This window comes from Physella acuta, unplaced genomic scaffold (assembly GCF_028476545.2).
Source record: "Physella acuta isolate Inbredline_101_S28 unplaced genomic scaffold, ASM2847654v3 ptg002492l, whole genome shotgun sequence".
NCBI lineage: Eukaryota > Metazoa > Mollusca > Gastropoda > Physidae > Physella > Physella acuta.
In genome coordinates, this window is record NW_026733965.1 from 21,309 (window position 1) to 47,993 (window position 26,685).

The 26,685-nt window shown below is 39.8% G+C and overlaps 1 protein-coding gene across 1 annotated transcript; it reads right to left on the reverse strand.

Moving 5' to 3' along the window:
• Positions 1–1,648: 1,648 nt before the first annotated feature.
• Positions 1,649–25,729, reverse strand: LOC131933400 (monocarboxylate transporter 12-like). Its single transcript, XM_059290175.1, is given in 14 exon segments — positions 1,649–2,000; positions 2,748–2,787; positions 2,789–2,874; positions 3,745–3,802; positions 3,804–3,875; positions 4,881–5,020; positions 6,920–7,098; positions 7,829–8,029; positions 10,563–10,648; positions 15,948–16,114; positions 16,770–16,937; positions 17,825–17,968; positions 19,282–19,563; positions 25,697–25,729. Coding segments are annotated over 13 exon segments (1,872 nt in total). The 5' UTR covers positions 19,562–19,563; positions 25,697–25,729; the 3' UTR covers positions 1,649–1,749.
• Between the last annotated feature and the right edge of the window lie 956 nt (positions 25,730–26,685).

Sequence of the window (26,685 nt, forward strand, 5' to 3'; positions counted from 1 at the left end):
AATAAAGTATAATTTTAAGGTACGAATTATAGGAAGTTAATATATATATATATATATATATATATATATATATATATATATATATATATATATATATATATATATATATATATATATATATATATATATATATATATATATATACTAGCCTACCCGTCCCATTGAACAAAGACATTGCAAGAATATTTAATTTAATTAAAAACACCGACGACGAATCTTAAATGCCCCCCCCCCCTGAACATACTTGAGTCGTTAAAGCTCATTGATGGTAAACCGAAAAGTCTCGAGTTCGAACCCTCGGGCAGATGAGGCTCGTTAGCTGGGGACAGCCACTCTTCTAGAAGAGACAACTCCAAAATCCTATGAGAGACAACTCCAAAGTCAAACAAAGGCTATGGAAATCGGCTGAAATCGGAGTCAACGGCCTCAATGACGCATAACCAGTTGACACGTATACTTAATTGTGTTTCAGCACTAAAATGAAGAAGAAGAAAATACATATTTACATACACATATATATGACTGGGTTGAATTTTGTTTGTACGCAGGTGAAGAAAAAAATCTACCCAGGTGGTATTGAACGTAAGTTGTATTTTGTGGAAGATGGCAAAGGCCGTGTCCTAATGGACAACGAAGGCAAAATGGGAGATTACATACCACAGGACAACCAAACACGATTTGTGTACCAGTTGGAATAAAATTGTTTCAAATTAAATAGTCCCTTCCTTATTTAAAAAAAAAAAGTTTCATAGTGTTCTTTTATCAGTATCAAAAGTATGTAATAAATATAGTTCATTAGTGAAGAAAAGACGCCTAACTATTTTTAGAAATTTAAAATGAACAGCAGGAGTATTAATAACTGATAACCCAACATTTACTTTTCGAAAACGCCTTTGCAGAGTTATCGATCTTAGCCAAATTAAATTAATATAGCATAAAGTAGGTACGTGCAATGACAATGAATTTAAAAAAAAACTGTATATGTTTACACATAGAGTACATTTTAATAATAAGTATTTAAAAGTAAATTTCATATTGAAATGATAAAGTGATATTTTTTTCAATTGTAAATATTTCATCATTATTTGTAATGTTAATATTTTGAGAAAAAAAATTATTTTAAAAAATAAATCATCATAAAAAGTAAAATTGGGATTATTACAAATTCTTTATTAAGATTGTCTACAACAGTGGTTCCCATGCATGTGACATGATACCCTATGACTTGAATCAGTGTTCCTATATAGACACATCGGAACACTCTATCAGTAAAACAATTTGAGAACACCTTAGGTATTTCTTCAGTATTGTCTTGAACTTCTAAGAACAGTCGGTCTAAAAATTCGATGGTGCTGATTGACGTGAATCCAATCAACAGATGGTTAAAGACAGAGGCGTAGCGAGGGGGGGGGCGGAGGGGTAACATATGTCCCCAGGCGCCGACCGTAGGGGGTGCCAAAATGGGTTGGAAAAACAAATTAAAATGTCATTGTAGCTGCATTTTTGCAATATAAATAATTTGAGGGGGAGATGCAAATAGAAAGTTTGAGGGGGGGGGGGGGGGGAGTGCTAATCGAAATTTCGAAGGGGGAGAGTACAAATCGAAAGTTTGAGGGTGGTACAAATCAAAAGTTTCAGGGGGTGGGGGTGCAAATTGAAAGTTTGTCCCCTGGCATCGGGAAGGGTCGCTACGCCTCTGGTGAAAGATTTTGTTCCACAACTTGGTTCGAGATTATCGTGACCCCAAAATCACGTCACCGAGGTATACTCTGTCGCGTTTCCGGTAGCCTTGACCTCGAACTCCTGCGTCAGACCGCCGTTGTTGTTGTTGTTGTTGGACGAATCTGATTGGTTGACGGACGTGTACTCTGACCGCTTCCGGTCCTTCTCCCACACCGCCACCCTGCGCAGCGGCAGACAGATCAGCCCGCTCAGGGTCAAGGTCACGCCGGCCATGTAAAAAGCTGCGCTGTCGTTGCCGGTAGAATCCGAAAGGGCGCCTAGGAAATAAAAAAATTTTAAAGTCAGTAAATGACGTGTATGACATATATGACGTTATGATATGTATGCATTTATGACATATGCATGTATGATATGTATGAATCGTATGACATGATGATGTATATGACGTTGTGACATGTATGACGTCTATAACGTGTATAATATGTATAACATGTATGACATGTGTGTCGTATATGACATATATGACATGGATGACATGAATTACATGAGATGATGACATTATGAAATATATGCCATGTATAGCATGTATAACATGTATGAAATGTACGACATTTATGAAATGTGTAGCATTTATGTTTTGACGATTCAATGACATATGACGTTTGTGACACGTATGACTTATGACATTTATGACATGAATGTGTTAAACTGACCAGCGAGTGGCGACCCAATAAAAAATGACATGTATTGACATGTATGACATTTATGACATATATGACATTTATTATATTTATTACATTTATTATATTTATAACATGTATGACATTTATGACATGTATGTGTTAAACTGACCAGCGAGGGGTGACCCTATGAAAAATGAATGTGTTCAACTGACCAGCGAGGGGTGACCCTATGAAAAAATGACATGTATGACATGTATGGTATTTATGTTTTGATGATTTGATGACATATGACATGTATGACATGTATGCCGTATGACATTTATGACATGTATGACATGTATGACATGTATGATATGTATGACATGTATGTGTTCAACTGACCAGCAAGCGGCGACCCAATGAAAGATGACATCCCCCTGGCACATGATGACAAAGCCAAAAGCTGTGGTCAGTTTCTCCAGGCCCATCAGCTCCACCATGATGATTGACCGCAGGGACACAAACACAGCTGGGGGGGGGGGGGACATGAAGTCAATTTTACTTTAATCTGCCACATCCGATGTACTTAAACGGCGGTCACTCTTCATAATATAACAGTATCATTAGTTTGTCTTTCAGACATACTGGTCAATCCAGCACTTGAAGTAGAGTTCACTTCTTTTTTTGACCGCGGCAAATAAAGTGATAATGTTGATAGTTCTATGCCCAGCCCTCTTTACTTGCTCAAACCTGACACAAGAACTGAGTGGACTCTGGGATTGTCTACAGATCCGAGCCCAGGATTCGAGACTTTCAGGTTAAAAGTTGCATGATCTAACGTCCTACCACGTTTTACAATTTTTCACCAATCAACGATGCGAAGGGGGCAGGGAGGGGGTATAAATCTAAATGAAACTTACTCTTGATCGAACCAATGCTGTAAGGTATTGCCCATATGAGTTCATAAATAAGCCTTAGTTTTAGAATTACTGCTTGATTAAGATCTTCCACAAATAAACTGGCAACTTAAAATATAACCGCTAATGTTATCAAATTAAGAAGATTAAATTGTTACCAAATGGGGACGCGTGGCCTAAGCGGTAGAACGCTAAGCTGCTAACCCGAAAGTCTCGAGTTCGAATCCGGGTTCAAGTCAATAGAACGTCCCTGAGTCCACCCATTCTGATGGGTAGGCTACCTAACAAATGTTAATGTTAAAGTAAAGGCGGCTGGGCAAAGTGCTGAACACACCTTCCCTTCATATTGCCAAGGTCAAGAAACATAATGAACTCTACTTCATCTGCCCAATGGATCTCTAGGTCGAAATAAGATTCTTTACAGTAACTTTTACTTTAAATTGATATCAAATTAAATTATAAATATTTCTAAAGAAACAAACCTATAGCAGAGCCAAATACAGCCGAGTACACAGCGAGCAGGTGATAGTTTGAAAAAAAATGGAACAAAAATTGTGGCGACACCGCCTAGGATTAAAGCGGCGTTGTTGATGATGAGACAATCTGCCCAAGGCTGGAATAGAAGGGAAACAATCAATTACAGTAGGGATGGTAACATTTTGTAATAGAAGGGGAAACAATCAATTAAGTTGTGGGGGATACGTCTTTGGAATATAAATTAATTTCGGGGATATTTGACAGTGGCGTAGGGAGGTCGGGTGTCACGGGTGCGGCACTTAATGAAGTCACCCCCCCCAGAGGCCCCTCCCGGCGCCCGGGGACAAACTTTCAATTTTTTATTTGTACCCCCCCCCCCATCAAACTTTCGATTTGCACCCCCTCCCACCCTTTTCGGTATTTGTCAAATTTGCTCTTAAAAGACTTTGTAACACTCGAATGAATCACTTAATTAAGTGGAATTATCATTTTTCTCTATATATTTTACTATTTTTTGCCTTGGTGTCACCCCCCCCCCCCCCCTAAATGGTGTCACCCGGTGCGGTCCTCACACAGCCCCCCTCGCTACGCCATTGATATTTGAAACATTTGATGTTTCAGACATTAGGTCATGCGTAGGAGCTCTCTCATGTAAGTTTTTTTTAAGTGGTGCCATTGACCGCTAAAGGTACACACTACGGTCCCAATGAATGTATTCTATGAGCGCCCATAGCGTTCGTATCAGTAAAACTGTTGTATATTTCTTTAGTAGCCAATCGGTTTCAAGGTCGATGAGGTAAAGGTCACTCGGTCAGCAGTCAATAGGTTTCAAGGTTGATGGGGTAAATGCTAAGGTCACTTGGTCAGTAGATAATGGGTTTCAAGGTCGATTGGGTAAAGGCCAAGGTCACGTGGTCAGTACCTATTGGTTTAAGGTCGAGGAGGTAAAAGCTAAGGTCACCTGGTCAGTGGCCAATCGGTTTCAAGGTCATTGGGGTAAAAGCTAAGGTCACTTGGTCAGTAGATAATGGGTTTCAAGGTCATTGGGGTAATGGGTTTCAAGGTCGATTGGGTAAAGGCCAAGGTCACGTGGTCAGTAGCCAATCGGTTTCAAGGTCAAGGAGGTAAAGACTAAGCTCACCTGGTCAGAGATGAACCCCACCGCTACCCTCCCCACCGTGTTGGTGATGCCGATGATGGAGATGAGGAAGGCGGCGCTCTGGGTGTCCATACCGAGGTTGACGGCTTGGGAGGGCATGTAGATGAAAGGGACGAAGAAACCTGGGGATAGAGGAAAGGGTAGATGAAAGGTAAAAAACCTGGGAATAGAGGAAGGTTTCGAAGAAAGGTATGAAGAAACCTAGGGATAAAGGAAGGGTTCGAAGAAAGGTATGAAGAAACCTAGGGATAGAGGAAAGGGTAGATGAAACGTATGAAGAAAACTAGGGATAGAGGAAGGGGTAGATGAAAGGTATGAAGAAACCTAGGGATCAGTGTTTCTTCCAGACTTTTTTCTCCGGGGGGGGGCACTTGAAATTTTCGGGGAGGGCGGTAAACTTTCTTCGGGGGGGCGGACACTGTTAAAAGTATATATTTTCTATATAAATTATATAAATTTCATTTCGTTCGGGGGGGGCGGTAAAAAATTTTCGGGGGGGCTTCGCCCCCCCCCCCCCCCCCGAAGGGATGCCTGGAAGAAACTCTGCTAGGGATAGAGGAAAGGGTAGATGAAAGGTATGAAGAAAACTAGGGATAGAGGAAGGGGTAGATGAAAGGGACGAAGAAACCTGGGAATAGAGGAAAGGGTAGATGAAAGGGACGAAGAAACCTAGGGATAGAGGAAAGGGTAGATGAAAGGTACGAAGAAACCTGGGGATAGAGGAAGAGGTAGATGAAAGGTACGAAGAAACCTGGGAATAGAGGAAGAGATAGATGAAAGGTACGAAAAAACCTAGGGATAGAGGAAGAGGTCGATGAAAGGCACAAACATACCAAGGAATAGAATAAAGGGTAGATGAAAGGTACGATGAAACCTAGGAATAGATGAAGGGGTAGATAAAGGGCAAACTTAAGAGGAATAGAGAAAGTGGTAGATGAACATGGCACAAACATACCAAGGAAAAGACTAACGGGTAGATGAAAGATACGAAGAAACCTGAGAAGTAGAGGAAGGGTTCGATGAAAGGTATGAAGAAACCTAGGGATAGAGGAAGAGGTAAATGAAAGGTATGAAGAAACCTGGGATAGAGGAAGAGGTAAATGAAAGGTACGAAGAAACCTAGGAGAGGAGGAAAGGGTAGATGAAAAGTACGAAGAAACCTGGGAATAAAGGAAAGGGTAGATAAAAGGTACGAAGAAACCTGATAATGGAAGATAGAGTAGATGAAAGACACAAATAAACTTAGGAAGAGAGGAAGGGTTAGATGAAAACCACAAGGCACCTAAGGGAAGAAGAATGGCATATACATGACACACTGAAAACCAGACAATGAAGAGCAAGAGTTTGCAGCTAGCCTTATTTGTTACCAAAAGATTCCTAAATTCACATTTATTTCCTAAATCTTGCAAGAAAAATATACACATATGCGCATTTTCACAAGTATATTGTAAAGACTGAAAAGAATTTCGAATACACAAATAGTTATTCGAAAAACTGAAATAATCAAATATAGCAGTACTTAGTGGAAAGACTGAAAAGACTCGAATACACACATAGTAATTTAGAAGACATAGTGCACCGAATGTAGCAGTTCTTTGTGTAACAACAGAAAGTATCGAATACATAATTATAAAATTCTAAAGACATAAAGCATCGAATATATCAGTATTAATTGAAAAACAGAAAATACTCGAATACAGGACACCTACAACCAGTGGCGTAGCGAGGTCGGGTGTCACCCGGTGCGGCACTTAATGGTGTCACGCCCCAGAGGCGTAGCGACCCTTCCCGGGGACAAACTTTCAAATTTTCGATTTGCACCCCCCCCCCCCTCAAACTTTCGATTTGCACCCCCCCCTCAAGTTTTTCTCTATATATTTTGCTATTTTTTGCCTTGGTGTCACCCCCCTAAATGGTGTCACCCGGTGCGGTCCGCACCCCCGCCCCCCCCCCCCTCGCTACGCCTCTGCCTACAACGCTACTGATTCGCAACGTCAGCCAGGAAACAACTAGCACCTTACCCGTCATGCACAGGAAACAGGAAGCTCCGTAGATGAGGAACGTGGGACTCGTCAACAGGGAAATGTCGAACCCGCCCTTGAAGGTCTTGAGAAAAGTCTGGAACGACGAGAGCTGGGACTCGGTCGTCTGCTCCGGGACCTGCATCTTCTCACGGAACTCTTCCATCGACCCCAGCTCCCTGGGTTAAAGGTGAGGAGGTCAGTAGGGGTAAGAGGTCAAGTTTAGGTATTAAAGAGGGACGTTCTTGTAAGCTTCTTAGTGGTTCGTCCATAAATAATATTAAATACGCAAAGAGGTAACATGTTAGTGTGTATGCGTGTGTGTGTGTGTGTGGGGGGGGGGGGTGGTACTAAATGTGGACTACTGTAAAGGGAAAGAAGTTGGGTGGAAGAGTGTGGTGGTCTACTGTTCCCAATGGTGGGGACGGAGTTATGGGCCCGTGACAGAAAATACATTTTTTAAAGAAATAATAAACGTGTTTTGTTATAATCTATTTTAAAAACGCGTGATTATTTTTAAGAATGTTTCTATAATGCACATTTCATCTATTTATTCTATTTATCGGCTCAGTCAGTGTTTCTTTCAGCCCCCTCGCCCCCCCCCCCCCACGAACAAAATGGAACTTGTATAGAAAATATATTATTTTACCAGTGTCCATCCCACATGCCACCCCCTCCCCCACCCTCCAGCCCGGAAGATTTAGTGCACCCCCTCCCCCACTGAAAGTTTCAAGTGCCTCTGAAAGAAACACTGAGCTCAATGCTTACGTAAGAGTGCATATGCCAAATCTCAACCAATAGGATTCTTCTATTTTGTTTTCGCGCAAAAATAATTAACTGACTGATATTCCGAGGTGCCGGAAAACTTTAAAACTAATCCTAAAGGTCGGGAATAGAAAACAAAATTACTGGAATTCCTTCAGACGCCATAAACTTCCGCTGTAGAAGACATCCTTCCTGGCCAATGGGGACTGGTCAGGTTTTTTCGGCGGTGTTTTCTTCCTGTTGAATAACTGAAAATCCTGGCTATATGCCAGGCGGGCTAGCTCTGCGTTGTTGGTGTATTTGTCTTTATCAGAGGTCAAGGTTGATGGGTACAAGGTCAGTGACCTGAAATTTGAGTAGAATAAATTGTGTGTGATATGACGGTCACTATTGCCCGACGTGCCAGATATGATAGATGACAGATAGACATGTCAGGTATAAACAATTGACACTAGTAAATAAGTACATAGCCGAGAACATATACGGTTTGATTTGATATTATGTACTTGAAAAAAAAGAGTGGTGAAAAGGACGGAATATCGAGGGCGACATAGTATACTGAAATATAGATGACCACGCACTATATTGAAATATAGAGGGCGACACACTACACTGAAATATCAAGGGCGACACACTTCACTGAAATATGGAGGGCGACACACTACACTGCAATATGGAGGGCGACACACTACACTGAAATATCGAGGGCGGCACACTACACTGCAATATGGAGGGCGACACACTACACTGAAATATCGAGGGCGGCACACTACACTGCAATATGGAGGGCGACACACTATACTGAAATATGGAGGGCGACACACTACACTGAAATATCGAGGGCGGCACACTTCACTGAAATATGGAGGGCGACACACTACACTGCAATATGGAGGGCGACACACTATACTGAAATATAGAGGGAGACACTTCACTGAAATATCGAGGGCGACACACTATACTGAAATATGGAGGGCGACACACTACACTGAAATATCGAGGGCGGCACACTTCACTGAAATATGGAGGGCGACACACTACACTGCAATATGGAGGGCGACACACTATACTGAAATATCGAAGGCGACACACTATACTGAAATATCGAGGGCGACACACTATACTGAAATATAGAGGGCGACACACTATACTGAAAAATGGAGGGCGACACACTATACTGAAATATCGAGGGCGACACACTATACTGAAATATCGAAGGCGACACACTATACTGAAATATCGAGTGCGACACACTATACTGAAATATCGAAGGCGACACACTATACTGAAATATCGAGGGAGACACAATATACTGAAATATAGAGGACGACGCACTATATTGAAATATAGAGGGCGACACACTGTACTGAAATATCGAGGGCGACACACTACACTGAAATATCGAGGGCGACACACTACACTGAAATATCGAGGGCGAAAAAATATACTGAAATATCGAGGGCGACACACTATACTGAAATATAGAGGGCGACACACTATACTGAAAAATGGAGGGCGACACACTATACTGAAATATGGAGGGCGACACACTATACTGAAATATAGAGGGCGACACACTATACTGAAAAATGGAGGGCGACACACTATACTGAAATATCGAGGGCGACACACTACACTGAAATATGGAGGGCGACACACTATACTGAAATATCGAAGGCGACACACTATACTGAAATATCGAGTGCGACACACTATACTGAAATATCGAAGGCGACACACTATACTGAAATATCGAAGGCGACACACTATACTGAAATATCGAGGGCGACACACTATACTGAAATATGGAGGGCGACACACTGTACTGAAAAATCGAGTTCGACACACTACACTGAAATATCGAGGGCGACACACTACACTGAAATATCGAGGGAGACAAACTATACTAAAATATGGAGGGCGACACACTGTACTGAGTAATGGAGAGTGACACTGATAGACACAGTGTGATAGCCGTTCTAAGGTACAAGGTCTACAGTCATGTCTGACATAGAAGTCTGTCATAGTTGTCTGTCATAGTTGTCTGTCATAGTTGTCTGTCATAGTTGTCTGTCATAGTTGTCTGTCATTGTTGTCTGTCATTGTTGTCTGTCAATGATGTCTGAAATAACTCACTGTCGTTGCTATCTGACATAGTTATTTTTTTTTTAAATTGTCTGATATTGCTAATCTATATATATAATTCTCTTCTGGGAGCCGCTAGAAAACAAGCTGCAAACGCGCCTAGAAAACAAGCTGTAAACGCGCTCCCTACCTCCCCACCCCTACCCTACATGGTTTTAGTGAGCTGTGTTCACTCTAAATGTTTACAAGCAGAGCCAACGATTTTAAACGTAGGGGGGGGGGGGGGGTTATGGTCCTTAACGAGCTACTTATAGTGTTTTAAAGAAATATTTTCAGTGGCAGCGTTGGTACTGTCGAATTCACAAATTTTGAATTACTGAAAAGTAGAAAAAACAACAACTAAATAGCGGCGTATGTTATGCCGCGGGCCGGCTCGTTTACATTAATGTCTGACTTTGCTGTCTGACATAGTTATCTGTCCTTACTATCTGACACAGCTATTTGATAAAACTGTCTGTATCTCATGTCAGTCTGACATAAACTTACATAAAAGTCCGTGACAGAGCAGTTTAAAAATGCTGTCTAGCATGAATTTGTAAGCTGTAAAACACATTTTACTTGTATTCGCCCACCTGTCATATCTCTTACACAATCAAATAACTTGCTGACAAACATACCAACACTTTACATGCATACACTATACAAAACATGACAAACACACCTCAATGGCTGTGATAGGTTTTTCTATCACAGGTTGCAACCTATTAAACCTGCAACCTATCTCACTACTTACCGACTCCGGTGCTGAGGTTTTAGACCAGCATCGGACCGGGTGCTTGCAACTCTTTCATTCTTAGAACCGTCTTGACCTTTGTTAACCTTTTAAACCATAAAAAAATAATTAATCAAATTTAAATTTTAAAAAACGAATTCATACATAAATTTACATGGATAAAGCTAATTATTTTATAATCTTAAACATTGGGAGTGGAGAAATCGTAATATTGATGACTGCAAGGATTAATTATTGCCTCGAAGCTTGTACAAGTATAGCCATAGTCGTTCGTGTTCATTACAAAGATTGAGCTCAACTGCATTACTATTTTACACAAACGCTCCGGCAGGATCTTTCGGTGACTTACATAAAGATTATATTTTATTAGCTATCACAGGCATGAACTACTAGTATATTATTATACTTCTGACGAAAAATTATTATAAATTAAAACAGTACGATATGCATTACACAGGCCAGTATTTATTCCAGACTTTTTTCTCCGGGATGGGGGGAGGGGGGGGGGGGAACTTGATATTTTCGGTGGGGGGGGGGGCAGTCAACATTTTCCTGGGGGGGGGGGGGGGAAGGGGGCGGACACTGTTAAAAGTATATGTTTTCCATGTCGTTCGGGGGGGGGGGGCGGTAGACTTTCTTCGGGGCGAGGGGGAGGGGCGAAGAGATGCCTGGAAGAAACCGTGAAACAGGCTGACGGACCAATCTTTGGAAGCGCCAAACGTGAAAAAAATAGCGCTAAACTTTTTAAGAAACTTAAAATCTTCTAGCATCGAGTTTCGTGTCACACATTTGTTTGCAGATTGGACGTGTTGTATTTTTTTTTTAGGCATCTCTGAGACCTTCCCCCACCCCACCCTAGGGGTACGTCCTCCAGCCCCCCCTCCCACAGGACGAAATGGAAACAGCATTTAATATTTTTATTGAAGATACATACTTTAACCAGTGCCCCCCCCCCCCCTCCACATCCTCCACACCATAATTATCATGTGATTTCCTCCCCTGAGTCAAATGTCTGTAAGAAACTCAGCCTGAGGATTGTCAGAACAGAAACAGTAGTGGATACAATATTTGGTTTACATAGCTCAATTAGTCAAGTCAAATTCTTGTGGACTCCAGAAATATTTTCAACACACTTTGCAACCAACGCTTTTATTACTATCACCATAGCCAAATTAAACATGCTTTTTTTTCCTTATTTCTGTGCTTTAAAATATTATTTCGGTGTTTTATTCTTGTGTTATTTTATACTCAAAATTTTAATTAACCAAGGGGGGTAACCTTTTTTGTTCTTTATAAAATTGACTTAATTATATAAAACAATATCATTTTCTAAAACCAAAATTAAAACAGGTTTTTTTCATTAAACAAAATTATTAAAACAAAATAGTGTTTTAAATTTAATTTTGCACTTGTATCAAATTTTTATATACTATTATTAACTTAAATTGAAAACAATAACTTTCGAAATAATAAATATTTATTTAAATGGAAATAAATGGAGGTATTTTATTTGGTACTACAATTCCAATAACTGCATTTCTATTATTGTTAGAATTTTTAATGTAAAACAACATACAACATCTTCTCCAAGATTGTCTTATTATAGAAATTATCGAGAGACTTGAAATTTCAAGTTCTTGTTACAAATCTAAAAACGGCGGGTTGTTATGTCTCCGTCTCAGCTCGTCAAAACTAGGTGCACTCGCAGTCTTGTGATAAATTACCTATTTTCTAAAGATTATATAATCAGTGACTTTGGATTAATTTCATCTCTACTTATTTAAACTCGTGTGTATTTCCATTTGGAACCTTGTGTGTGTGTTATTTTTTTTTCTTCACATTTTATACATTGTAAGTACTTTTTTTATTTCTTGTGTGTGTTGCCTGGCCCCGGGTGGGCCTCACGCACAACTATGTCGGAAAAATACATCAAACGGCTATTCCTGCCTAAGTTCGGCATGGCAGGACATGCGCCAAAAACTCTAGAGATTTTCATAGAAGAGGGTTTTTCTTTAGCTACTCTCACAGCTGACGAACTAAAAAGAGAGCTATGTATGTTATGTAGCCTATCACCAGCTGAATTTGAAGGTCTGTATAACTATGGGACACTGCGTAAATGGTATGTCACCATTAGATCAAAGGAACTATATGAGAAAATGCACCTAAAAGAATTTCACAGAGATTTGCCACCTGGAGTAACATCCAGATACAGAGTGCAGAGAATATCAATAACCCACGCCGATAAATCTGGGCAAAGGGGCATGCTGAAATGGCTGCCTTCCAAGACAAGTGACGATGATATAATGGCGATTCTGAAATCTATAAGCAGTCAGGACTCAACACCAACATTTAAGAGAATAGACCCATCAAATGTGGTCCAATTCACCATCTCTCTGGAGAAAGAAGATGTGGAGAGTGTCCCACACTATATTATACTTACAAATGAGGCCAACAAGGAGAGCAGAGTCCTTATAATCCTCAATGGGAGGAGGATGCAATGTTGCCACTGCAACACAGACAGGCACCTGCCTAAAATGTGTGAGCATTTGAGGACTCGCGCTCTTGACGGCGTCCAGCTAGTAGATGGACAGTACAGGGCAATTGAGCCTTGGGATGCAAATGATAAAGAAGAAGTTAGGGAGCATCTAAGTAACAATAGAAATTTCTTAAAGCATTGGGACAGTTATGATGTTGACGGAGAAAGACAAAATGAAATGCTTAGAGAAGCAAGGCACAGAGAGGTACAAGATGCCTTTGAAGTAGATGGCCAAACTGAAGCACATCATACTACTGTAGCACCGCAGCAAGTTAACGAAAGCGTAACAGAAACCACCATAGAGGCCGAAGCCATGGAGACAATAGCAACCAGGAATTCCATAGTAACCGGGTCTCAAAAAGATGGGAATCACGAAAATTTGGAGGCTGTCGACGAAACAATAACTAATATTCTTCAAGATAACTCTAGTTCAGAAAACATAACGAAACCGCTAAAGGAAATTAAAAGCTCACAAAGTATGTCAGCAACAAAGGTATCAGGTCAACGGTCATATAGTCAAGCAATCAGTTCAAGTAAAAATCAATTACCTACAGTAAAGCCACCTCAAAGGTTCGTGACCAGGGCCCAACGGGATAGCAAACCAACGGCTGGAAGGTTTGGAATTAAAAGACCACCACCATCCAGCCCTCCAGAAACAGATGTTCGAAAGAAAACCCCAAATAATTCATGCTAAATCTGGCAACATTGAACATCAGGGGGGCTAGGGACAAAACACATTATATAAACAACATAATAAATAAACACAATATTGACATCCTACTTTTACAGGAAACTAAAATTGGAACTACAGAAGAAGCAAATAAACTAGATGCATAATTAATATCGACAGTCTCAAGCAAAACATCACTCGATCAGCCCCCAAGTAATTTAACATTAGAACAGTCTTGTGTTTCCCAGGTTTTTAAAAGTGCACAACCTGAATGGTAGAAAGAGATACACACCTCACCCTCCCCCCCCCCCCCCCCACACACACACACTTCCCTCCACTTAACCGGACTGGCGGATTTTTCAAGGTAGCATGCCCTCTTTGCCAAGGGTCAATTTTATGTCATGGAAAGTTTTGGAATGATAGATCAGTAATGTGTATTACAGAGACACTTCTCCCACGGTGGTTTCTATTTCTGTCTACAATGTGAACTTTTGACTCTTCAGCTAAGGACAGAGCACAGTAAACTAAGCAGTCAAGAGAAACCTAGTTTGCACACCTTATTTTAGTCTACTTCTTATGCCATTTTATTTTCTCCATTTGATTATTATATATGCCAGGGGTCTCCAAACTTTTCAGTCCGAGGGCCGCATTAAGTATCAAATTTCAGTTCAGGGGCCAGTTTCTTGCAGGCATGTCTTTGATTTTTCTGGGCAAAGTTCCTCAGCCATCACCAACAAACTTTTTTTCCGTGCACAAAAAGATCTCCGCGGGCCGGATGAGAGGACATCGCGGGCCGCATCCGGCCCGCGGGCCGTAGTTTGGAGACCCCTGATATATGCAATTGATGTTCATGTCTTTGATGCTGTGTAAAATCTATCAAATAAATTATTATTACTGATTTAAAGGTTTAAAACAATTGAATTAATAATAATAAAAAAAAAAAAAAAAAAAAAAAAAAAAAAAAAAAAAAAAAGTTAGAATTTTTAAAAAAATTCCTTCTTTTACAAGCTTTTATTTAACTCACATCTCTGTCCTGTCTGTCCAGATCGAAACGGCCGCGCGAAATTGCAGGCACTTCTTACTGACAGATATGGTTCGTAATTGGTACGTGGGTCAAGACATGAAGACAATGCATCATGACATTCAATTTGACTTAATTGGTCGCCCTAATTTTTTAGCTCCATTCAAACGCGTCATCACGGCAAAAGCGCGTCATCACGTTCAATAGCTGCGCAATGGTTTTTAGTCATGTAACTCTATTGTAAAAGGGATCGAACCCTATCTGCCAGAGGATTTGAACTCGAGACTTTGTCGAATTTATCAACCATGAGCTTTTGCCGACTCTACCACGCCTCCATCACAATTAAGGTTACGTGTCAACTGGTTATGCGCCATTGAGGCAATTGACTCCGATTTCATCCTGCTTTTCTTTTTGGATTTGCTTCCATAGCCTTTGTCCAACCAAGAACAAACTCCAAAGCAGCAGTTGTTTGATTTTGGAGTTGTCTCTCCTGGAAGAGTGGCTATCCCCAGCGAGCCTCATCTGCCCGAGGGTTTGAACTCGAGACCCTTCGGTTTAGCAACCATGAGCTTTACCGACTCGACCACGCCGACCCCTTTGTTTTGAATTGGTCAAATCTCTCAGGGAAACCATCCTTCATTTTGTTTATAGTAATGCTGAAGTAAGTCATGTTAACAGTAGCATTGGTTTCGTCGTGAACAAGTTTTTAGACTTTTCGAAATCAACTAATTTACCGCTGTCCTTGTCTTCAATTTAAAAAAAGTTTTTTTTCGAAACAATCCAATACTTCATGCAAGGCATAGGCTGGGTTTACATTTAGGCCGTTTAGTTTCTTTGTGATATCCATCATGAAGTTGAATGTTTCAATTCGGAATGGACAATTTAATATAAAGTACATTGAAACAGGGAGTAACTAAATATTCTAATAGAATAGCGAGTTTTTATTGTTTATGTTTATTAGTATATCTTTGACTACCGAGCGTTGCAGAACAATATTTGTATGAGTTTTAAAAATAAAATAATTATTGATATTTGTGCATGGAGCTGAAGAGCCACATCTTGATAGAAGAGCCGCATGTGGCTCGCGAGTCGCAGGTTGCCGATCCCTGTACTAAGATAAATTGAAGAAAAAAAATTCCTACCAAATGGATGTCTTACCTGTTTTTCTTGCTCAAAATAAACCTTGTCCTTCTCAAACATGTCTTCTTGGTTCACAAGCTTTGATTGGTCACTATTTTTAGCACTTGCTACAGATGTTGGGATTGGGCGGTAGAAAATGGACACCAAAACGCCATGAAAGATTAATGCCGCCAGGATCCAGTTTGCTGCCAGAAATATTAAAATATTTCTTAGGGTGACAGCGAGTGGTGGGGGGGGGGAGAGGGGATACATAAATCACATTAGAGTTTTAAAAAATGTAAAATACGCATCAATAGACAAGTGAAGTGACCAGATTATGTCGTGCTAATAAGGAGACATTTGGTCTCATACGTTACAAGTGTGGTGACCCCCCCCCCCTCTTAGGTTTCATTGTGATAGTTTATTTGAACACAAATAAAAGTCCCAAAAAAATCTAAGCTCCATGCACTCCATCTAAGCTACATGACTTAGTCAACCTCTAAGCTCCTTATACGCTACATTACTTAGTCAATCTAAGCTCTTTATAGGCTACATGGCCCAGTCAATCTAAGCTCTTTATAGGCTACATGAACCAGTCAATCTAAGCTCTTTATAGGCTACATGGCCCAGTCAATATAAGCTCTTTATAGGCTACATGTCCCAGTCAATCTAAGCTCTTTATAGGTTACATGGCCCAGTCAATCTAAGCTCTTTATAGGTTACATGGCCCAGTCAATCTAAGTTCCTTACACCCCACACGACACAGTCAATCTAAGCTCATTACATCTCCACACACAACTGCTTATTGGGCATAATATAGTAGCTATACACCCCTAATTTTGGAAGAGTCCAAGAGCTTACCTCCACGCCAGCCAAAGGCTTTCAGCAAATACTCCGACAGGGGGGCGAACAAGAAGGCGCCGATTCCAGAGCCGCAGCATGCAATACCAGTCGCCAGCGCCCTCCGTCGGTCAAAATAATATCCCACAATCACAATAGCTGGCAGGTACATCAGACCAAAGCCAATACCTGTTGAGTATATAGTCGGCAGGAACATAAGAAAAAAGGTAATGTCTGTTAAATACAGGTACATAAGACCAAAGTTAATACCTGTTAATTACAGGTATATCAGAAAAAGGCAATATATGTTAATTACAGGTTCATCAGAAAAAGGCAACACCTGTTAAATACAGGTATATCAGAAAAATGCAATATCTGTTAAATACACGCACATAAGAAAAAGGCAATATCTGTTAAATACACGCACATCAGAAAAAGGCAATATCTGTTAAATACAGGAATATCAGACCAAAGCCAATACCTGTTAACTATATTATGGGCAGATATATCAGACTAAAGGCAATACCTGTTAATACAACTTTTACCATCAATGCTTACTTTGTTCTAAATTATAACTCTAAACATTACTGCTGGGACGGCGTGGTCACGAGGTAGTGTCCTCATTTGTTAAATTAAAAGACTCAGGTTCGGTTCACTCACTGAAGTCCGTATAACTTCACAGAGTCAAAGAGTACCTGACATTTGTAATCTTTATATGACAAGGTATTAAAAACAAGTCAGCTCTATTTCACCTGCAATATGGACACAGCGAAGAGAATATATTTTACTTACTTTACCTGTGCGTAAAGTTCCCTTTACCTTACGATCTATTGGGCAAGTTCACTTGTTTCTGTCACCTCGACATATGAAGCACTATGCCAAGCCACCTTTACTTTCCCTAACGTGAGTTAGGTACCCATCAGAGTTGGGTGGACTCAGTGACGGTCGACTAACTTGAACCAGATTCGAACTCGAGACTTGCAGGTTAGCAGTCCAGCTCTCTACCGCTATACCACTCCGTCCCCTACCCTGTACTATACCTGTCGAATTATCTTAAGACTAAAAAAACTAATTACCTCCTAGGAATCCGTATGTGAAGATGAAAACGCCGATGTTGGGAGAGAAGGTGCTGATGAACAGAGCGATAAAAGCAACGACAGCGCCGCTCATGGCGATGGAGCGACAACCCCAGATGTTGACAAGGGCGCTAATCACTGGGCCTGTAGGGGAGATCACGCGTTATGAACATCACTAGCAGTCATACAATTTTACGACATATTAATAATATTATTACAACAAATACATTGATTACATTCCTTTCGTTTGAAACAACATATTGGCTAAGCTAGATTTTCTAAATGCAAGGATAATTTCAATAATCTAGCATACTTTATAATAGATCAGAAGAAAATAGTACAGGCAAATCATACAGGCTTTAGCAAGTTCTGATTATAATAAGTTCGCCACGCCTTGACTAGCAGTAGTTCAACTCCAATTTCTTTTAGGAGTACTTCAGATTCTTCGAACCCAAAACATGGCTTTAAATCCATCAATCAGGGTCGGTGCAACAAACTCCCCAGTCAGACTTTAACGTAAGACTTGAACCACAAAACCAACAATGTTTTTACAATACTATTACTTATGAAAAGTAAGATCGAGGTGGGGGGAGGGGGGGGGGGGGGGAGGAGGGAGACAAATATATCATCAAACCCAAGATTTTGAAAACAATCCTAGCTTTTAGATTTCTTAAACGCGCCACCAGGCAGGAATTCCTTCTTACAGGTGTATCTAATTTAAGTGTCAACAATCCTTTCTCACAGGTGTATCTAGCTTAAGACTCAACAATCTCTTCGTACAGGTGTATCTAATTTAAGTGTCAACAATCCCTTCTTACAGGTGTATCTAACTTAAGTGTCAACAATCCCTTCTTACAGGTGTATCTAATTTAAGTGTCAACAATCCTTTCTCACAGGTGTATCTAGCTTAAGACTCAACAATCTCTTCGTACAGGTGTATCTAATTTAAGTGTCAACAATCCTTTCTCACAGGTGTATCTAATTTAAGTGTCAACAAACCTTTCTCACAGGTGTATCTAATTAGTGTAAACAGTTCCTTCTTACAGGTGTATCTAACTTTAGACAGTGTCAACAGTCCTCTCTTACAGGTGTATCTAACTTAAAACTCAATATTCCCTTCTTACATGTGTATCCAGAGACGTGGCGACCCTTCTCGGCGCCAGGGGACACACTTTCAATTTGGCGCCCCCCCCCCCTCCATATATTTTTTTATATTTATAATGCAAAACTGCAGCTAAAATGAGCTTATAATTTTTTTTCAACCCATTTTGGCGCCCCCCCCCCCTAGGATCGGCGTCCGGGGACATATGTACCCCAGCCCCCTCCCCTCGGTACGCCTCTGGGTATATCTAACTTCAGACAGTATCAACAGTACCTTATTATAGGTGTATCTAACTTAAGACAGTGCCAACATTCCCTTGTTACATGTCTATCTAACAACCCCACCCCCCACTCACCGAAGATGAGGTAAGAACCATTCATGACCGACCCAATCCAAGACGTCTCGCCTTTCCCCGTGCCGAACTCCCTCTGAAACTCCTCGAAGAAGATCCCAAACGAGAAGCAGACGCCGTCGACTAGCAGACTGATGGTGAAGGACGAGATGACGACCACCCAGCCCCACCCCCCATCAGGGGGCGGTGTCCGTGTCTGGTTTGTGTTGACCTCGGGTTGTGTGACGTCATTGTCTGTGTTTGAAGTATTGGATGCTGGGGCTTTTTCACTGGCGCCTCCCATTTCTTGAAAGAAAATGATTAGTTGAGTTTTAATTAACGTCCTTTATTCATATATTTTTCTTTTAGCAATTAACTTTGTGAGCAGTACAGAGTGTATATTTTAAATTTTATTGGTTCAAAGAAATGTTACTTTAAAAAAAAAGTTAATACAGATTTTTAATCCTTGTGTAGATCTAAGACAATTGCTATCATATTTAGAATCTGAGTTAAGACAATGTGACGTCGCTAACAGATTTAGAACCTTTGTGTAGATTTAAGACAATAGTACATAGCTAAGTGATTTATAGCCCTTGAATTGGGCTAAGGCAATAGGATGTCGCTTACAGATTTATAGCCCGTGAGTAGAACTAAAACAAAGGGGCCTCGCTAACAGTTTTGTTCCCTTGAATAGAACTGATGCAATGGGGCCTCACTAAGATTTTTAGAACCCTTGAATTGAGCTAAAACAATGGGACCTCACTAACAGATTCAAAACCCTTGAGCTAATACAAAGGGACCTCATTAACAGATTTAGAACCCTTGTGTAGAACTAAAACAATGGGACGTCACTAACAGATTTAGAACCCTTTAATTAAGCTAAGACAATGGGATCTCACTAACAGATTTAGAACCCTTGAATTGAGCTAAAACAATGGGACCTCACTAACAGATTTAGAACCCTTGAATTGAGCTAAAGCAATGGGACCTCACTAACAGATTTAGAACCCTTTTGTAGAAGTAAAACAATGTGACCTCACTAACAGATTTAGAACCCTTTTGTAGAACTAAAACAATGGGACCTCACTAACAGATTTAGAACCCTTGAATTGAGCTAAAACAATGGGACCTCACTAACAGATTTAGAACCCTTGAATTGAACTAAAACAATGGGACCTCACTAAAAGATTTCGAATCCTTGAGTAGAACTAAAACAATGGGACGTCACTAACAGATTTAGAACCCTTGAACTAAAACAATGGGATCTCACTAACAGATTTAGAACCCTTGAGCTAAAACAATGGGACCTCACTAACATGCTTTAACACTCGCGTCCCTCATGTTTGAAGCGTGACCAGGTTTCTAGGTCACGTGAGATCAGCTGTACCCAATCACACACCGCGGTGCAAGCAGGTTCACGGAGTTATCACCCGTGGTTATCTCCCTTTTTATTATCGCCCTTAATTTATCGATGGTTATCTCTCATTGATTTATCACCTGGTATCTTCTTACATTCTTTTTGGTCCCGGATTATTTTATGACATAACGACGTGATAGAGATCTTGTGTTCTAAAACTTTCACGCTGTTTTCTTTCCGAAACTTTGTACTGGTATGTTTTCTTTCCGAAACTTTGTACGGGATCACTTTTGAATCCTGCACTAAAAATGCCTTTCTCAAAGCGACGTAGTTAGGCGTTAGGGTACTGTCAGGAATGTCCTTCCCCTTACGGTAACAATGTAGGTGCACATTGCGAAATGCGTGCACTGAACATAGTGACAACTTTCCGATTAAGGTAGTAGTTAATCTAGAAATGTCCAAATTAACCGAGAATTTAATATGGCGTGTCCAGTTGCGTAAAATAAGTTCCATTTTCATACCTGACGTTTCAAAGAGCAGATGAAGTAGAGTTTGTGTTTCTTGACCTTGCCTGGATTCCGGGGGAACATTATGTCGAGCCGCCTTTACTTTCCCCAAAGAATGTCAGGTACACATTAAAGCTGGATGAACTCAGGGACGACATGTAGACTCAAGTTCCACATTCGAACTCGAGTCTTTCTGGGTAGCAGTCGAGCGCTTTACCACCCAACCACACCGTCCCATCAAGTTGAATTCCTTAACTAATTATAGCTATATTGATTATTAATTGCATAAGACAGCAGCCAGGATAATGGATGACACCTCATTTATCTTAGAGTTTAGTACTAGTAAGTCTAAGACACTTCATTACCTTACCAGTAGTCATTAACCCTAATTACGCCGCTGTTCAAAAATACATTGAAAAATTAGCAAGAATATCTTACTATCAGCCTCTTTTAGTTCCAGGATCTGTCTAAAGTTTAAGCAATCGCACACGTCTTATATAGGCCTAACACCAAATGATATAGCGTGGTCAGAGTTTCAGGCATCTCTTCGGGGGTGAGGGGGGGGGGGGGGTCCGCAATCCCGAAGAAAGTCTCCCCCCCCCTCCCCGAACACGAAATGGAACACATAGAAAACATATACATTTACACCAGTGCCTGTCCCCCCAAAAAATGTAGTCCGCCCCCCCCCCTTCTTCGAAAATATATTTAAAAAAAACCTCCTCATCCCGCCCCGTCGAATTTGGATTTTATTTATATTTTTTTTCCACAAAAATTCTGCTTTCAAAAAACTTTGCATAAGAACATAACATCACTAAGTATAATATGTTACAATTTTTGTATAATACCATACATGCATGGTCCACATAGAACTAACACAATCCGATATCGATATACAATACGTGCAAGTCTGCAAATATCGAATCCTAAGTTCATTGAACCTAAGTGCACTCTTAAGGGACATAAAGCAATTTCAAGCGAGATAGCATGACGATTCATATTACAGCAAGAGAAGACAAAGTTCTGATCGTACATGAACTAGCAGAGTGCTAATTGTTATCGATATTGATAAACAAAGCGTCATCGATTACAATCGATACTGAGTCACTAATCAGACGAGTGTCGTCTGCACGGTGACCTTACCGTGACCCCCACGTGACCCGACGGAGTGAAAATTTTCCATTCAGCGGAAAGTTGTTGTGGGCTGTTTTAAGGCACACCCCCTCCCCTACTGGAAGAAGAATTGTTGTGGGCTGTTTTAAGGCACCCCCCCCAACCACCACCACAAACTGGAAGCATAATTTGTTGTGGGCTGCCCCCCCCCTCCACCCGGCCGCAGAATTTGTTGTGGGCTGTTTTAAAGCATTCCTTCCCCCACCCCACCCATGGGTAAAATGAGGTAAAAAATGGGAGGGGGCGAGGTGGAGGCGAGTGGGTGGGGTAGAGGTGGGGGTCAAAATGGGGGAGGAGGTGGGGGTGGGTATGGCGTAGAGATGGAGGTGGGGTTGAAATGGGTGTGGAGATGGGGTTGGGGTGGAAATGGGGTGGAAATGGTGATAGAGAATTGGGGGTGGAGGTGGAGGAGTTGGTGGGGTGGGGTGGATTTGGAATACATTACATCAACGTCGCAAACCTAAGTTAATAAAGAAGAAACTTTATTTAAGATTAAGAAGGGTATCGCCAATAAGGTAATTAAAATAAAAACGATTTAAAAAATCAAACAGCTAGTTACCAGTGTTTCTTCCAGACTTTTTTCTCCGGGGGGGCACTTGAAATCTTCGGGGGGGCGGTAAACTTTCTTCGGGGGGGCGGACACTGTTAAAAGTATATATTTTCTATATAAATTATATAAATTTTATTTCGTTCGGGGGGGCGGTAAAAAATTTTCGGGGGGGCTTCGCCCCCCCGAAGAGATGCCTGGAAGAAACTCTGCTAGTTACCTTGTTACAACTTGTGCACTGGCGAAGACAATTATGCGAAACATCCAGTGTACATTACATACGAACAACCTTTACTACTATCCTCATCACAAAATTTGATCTCACACTTTAGTGGTCGTGAATTTAAATTTTCATAAATTATGTAAAAACTTTTATCTTTCCCTATTTTAGAACCCACTTAAAATGTAAGCGCTTTAATCCATAGAATTGTAGAATACCCGACTGCAATGAATTTATAAAACTATGTCTAAATTTGTTTAGGTCTACACAACAAACATCCATCGATCAATCACTGAACCTGTGTTTCAAGCTTTCGCTACCAGGTAATTGTAACACCTGTATAACACACCTGGTATCAAATTTCTACCTGCAAGACATTCACCCTTACAAGGATTCCCTTACATTTTCCGAGAATAAAAATTTGTAATTGAAAAGTTTTAAGAAAATTGTGACGACCATTGTAATGTTGATGATATTCCCGATGGTTCATTTCTATAAATAGCACATCAAAATGATGCAATAATTGCGCAATGAAATTCTCAAAAAATCAATGTGAAATGAGTGTAATCTAAAGGATTTTTAATTAGTAATGGGCGGGGTAGGGGAGGGATGTTTAGGGCTAGATCTTACTTTCGTACTTTGCCATTTTGTAGCTATTTCATCTAAGTAGGACCCTGAACTGCAAAGTGGGGGGGGGGGGGGGGGGGGGCACCGAACGAGAAATACTCTTTCTTAAACTGGTAAATCAGAAACCAGTTTTCAAATTCTGACGATGAATAGCACAATCCCCTTCTTTCTCCCCCCCCCCCCCCCCATCTCCTCCAAACGAGTTTGATATAATTCACCCATATCAAACGTACCAAACCTCAGTTTCTGGTTAAAAAGAGAGAAGAAAAGTTAAGAGAAAAATACTACACAGATGCGAGTATCGAAAGGTAATTCGTGTGAAGATTAGAAAATTGTATACTTGTGAATAATTACAAAGAGAGTTAATTAAATGATACATGAAGCGCAGAGGCGTAGCGACCCTTCCCGGCGCCCGGGGACAAACTTTCAATTTGGCGCCCCCCATCGGGAGCAAATTTTCAATTTGCACCCACCCTTTTCAACTTTTCGATTTGCATCCCCCTCAACTTTTCGATTTGCACCCACCCCCCCCCCCCCCCCCTCAAACTGCAAAAATGCAGCTAAGTTGACATTTTAATTTGTTTTTACAACCCATTTTGGCGCCCCCTAAGGTCGGCGCCCGGGGACATATGTCCCCCCCCCCCTGCCCCCCCCCCCCCTCTTTGCTACGCCTCTGATGAAGAAAGTTTTTAAAAATGTTCTTTTAAGATCGAGTCTTGTTAGCGCTAGAAAGTCAAAAGAACAATCCTTTTTTTTTTGTTTCGATAATTTTCACCATTTCTCAATTAGACCAATCATCCTATCCCTGTTGTACAAGTCCTATCACAATAAAGATTGTCATGGTGTCTCTACCACGGTCACGTACCTACTTAACCTTTTAACTGACACACTGATATTGTAATTAGATTCCTATACACGATGGAAGTTTGTGCAATACTATGTAGAATGAATCACTATATATGACTATGTAAAATTAAGATTGAACAGCACTATATACGGTAATGGAAAATAGAATAACACTATATAGATCAATGACGAATGAATCACTATATATGACTATGTAAGATTACTATGTAAGAAAAAAATTTCATTTGTTTGAATGCAGCTTTATAGGACTAGTATGAATCAGAACTAAAAAATGAAGTTCAGTTCGTTTTTTTTTTTAAACTAGGGCCTACTACTAGTTTTTGTTAGTGTTTAGTTTAGATCGGATATTTGATCGATATTCTTGACGGATTAGAAATATCGTTTGGTAGGTCTACCTACACTATTAAGGAAATGTATCCCCTTTTAGACAAAATACGTAAAAGAAAAAAAAATTAGACAAAGAAGGTCTAAATTTAATGCTGATATCAGTTTAGTCAACACTAAAGGAAAACAGCTTTTCTTTACCCCTGTCGTCATTTTATTTTCGAGTCATAATAAAGTGGGAATGCACTTTCCCATTATTATTATATATATATATATATATATATATATATATATATATATATATATATATATATATATATATATATATATATATATATATATATGTGTGTGTGTGTGTGTGTATGTGTGTATGTATTTATAAGCAGCAAGTGTACTTTATAGAAACATACATGGCGGAGGTTATAAAATTCATCTAAACCCTCTTAATATTAATCTTTAGGCCTACACTAAAATAAAAAGAAATGTTTCAATTTTATTTTTACTTTAAATAAAACGTTTAAGTTTCCAGAAATTACATCATATGGTGTCGATACAGTTTACCTAAACATTATTAAAAAATTAAATAAAAATAAAAATTAATGACATTGTGTAAAACTTTTAATATTAATACACTACTATATTATCAATATTATTATATATTTTTATATAACCTTGTAGTCAGTGCAACGTTGTTTACAATTAATGTGTTTGCAACTTTAATGAAGACCAATAGTCAAAACATTATTTTAAAAAATAATTAATTTAGGTGTTTAAAATAATTTTTCGCTAGTAATGAAAACAGGTACTAAACCAGAGCCTACCTTATCACAGCCGACCCTTCGATTATCCAAGTGAGAATGCTAGGCCTAATTTGTAGCGGTCACAAAAGTAGGCTTAGTCGTACAAGGTGTTGGTCTACATAACACAGGTCATTGCTGTCGCTGTTATCGTATGTATGTCGTTTCATATGTTGTATGTCTATGTCGTATGTTTCTAGTTATCATATGCTGTATGTATATGTAGTCTGGTTCACATTTTTGAATGTTGTATGTCTATGTAGTATGGTTCTAGCTATCATATGTTGTATGTCTATGTCGTACGGTCCTAGCTATCATATGCTGTATGTATATGTAGTATGGTTCAAATTTTTTATGGTTGTATGTCTATGTAGTATGGTTCTAGTTATCATATGTTGTATGTCTATGTCGTATGGTCATAGTAATCATAAAATGTTGTATGTCAATGTCGTATCGTTCTAGCTATCATTTGTTGTATGTCTGTGTAGTATGGTTCAAATTGTTGAATGTTGTATGTCTATGTCGTATAGCTCTAGTTATCATATGTTGTATGTCTATGATGTATGGTTATAGTTATTAATATATGTTGTATGTCTATGCCGTATGGTACTAGTTATTATATGCTGTATGTATGTAGTATGGTTCAAATTGTTGAATGTTGTATGTCTATGTAGTATGGTCCTAGTTATCGTATGTTGTATGTCTATGTAGATTGGTCATAGCAAGCATATGTTGCATGTCTATGTTGTGTGGTCCTAGTTATCATATGTTGCCTGTTTTGTAGTATAGTCCTAGTTAATATAATGTGTATGTCTATATGATATGGTTCATATTGATGAATATTGTATGTCCATGTAATATTAAGCCAGGTATGTTATATGTCTATGTGCTATAGTTCAATGTTGTTATTATATGTATGTCTATGATTATACCTCGTATGTTATATGTGTATATGATTTAGTCATGGTTAACAAAATGTGCTTTGATCACTGTTAAGATATGTTGTATATCTA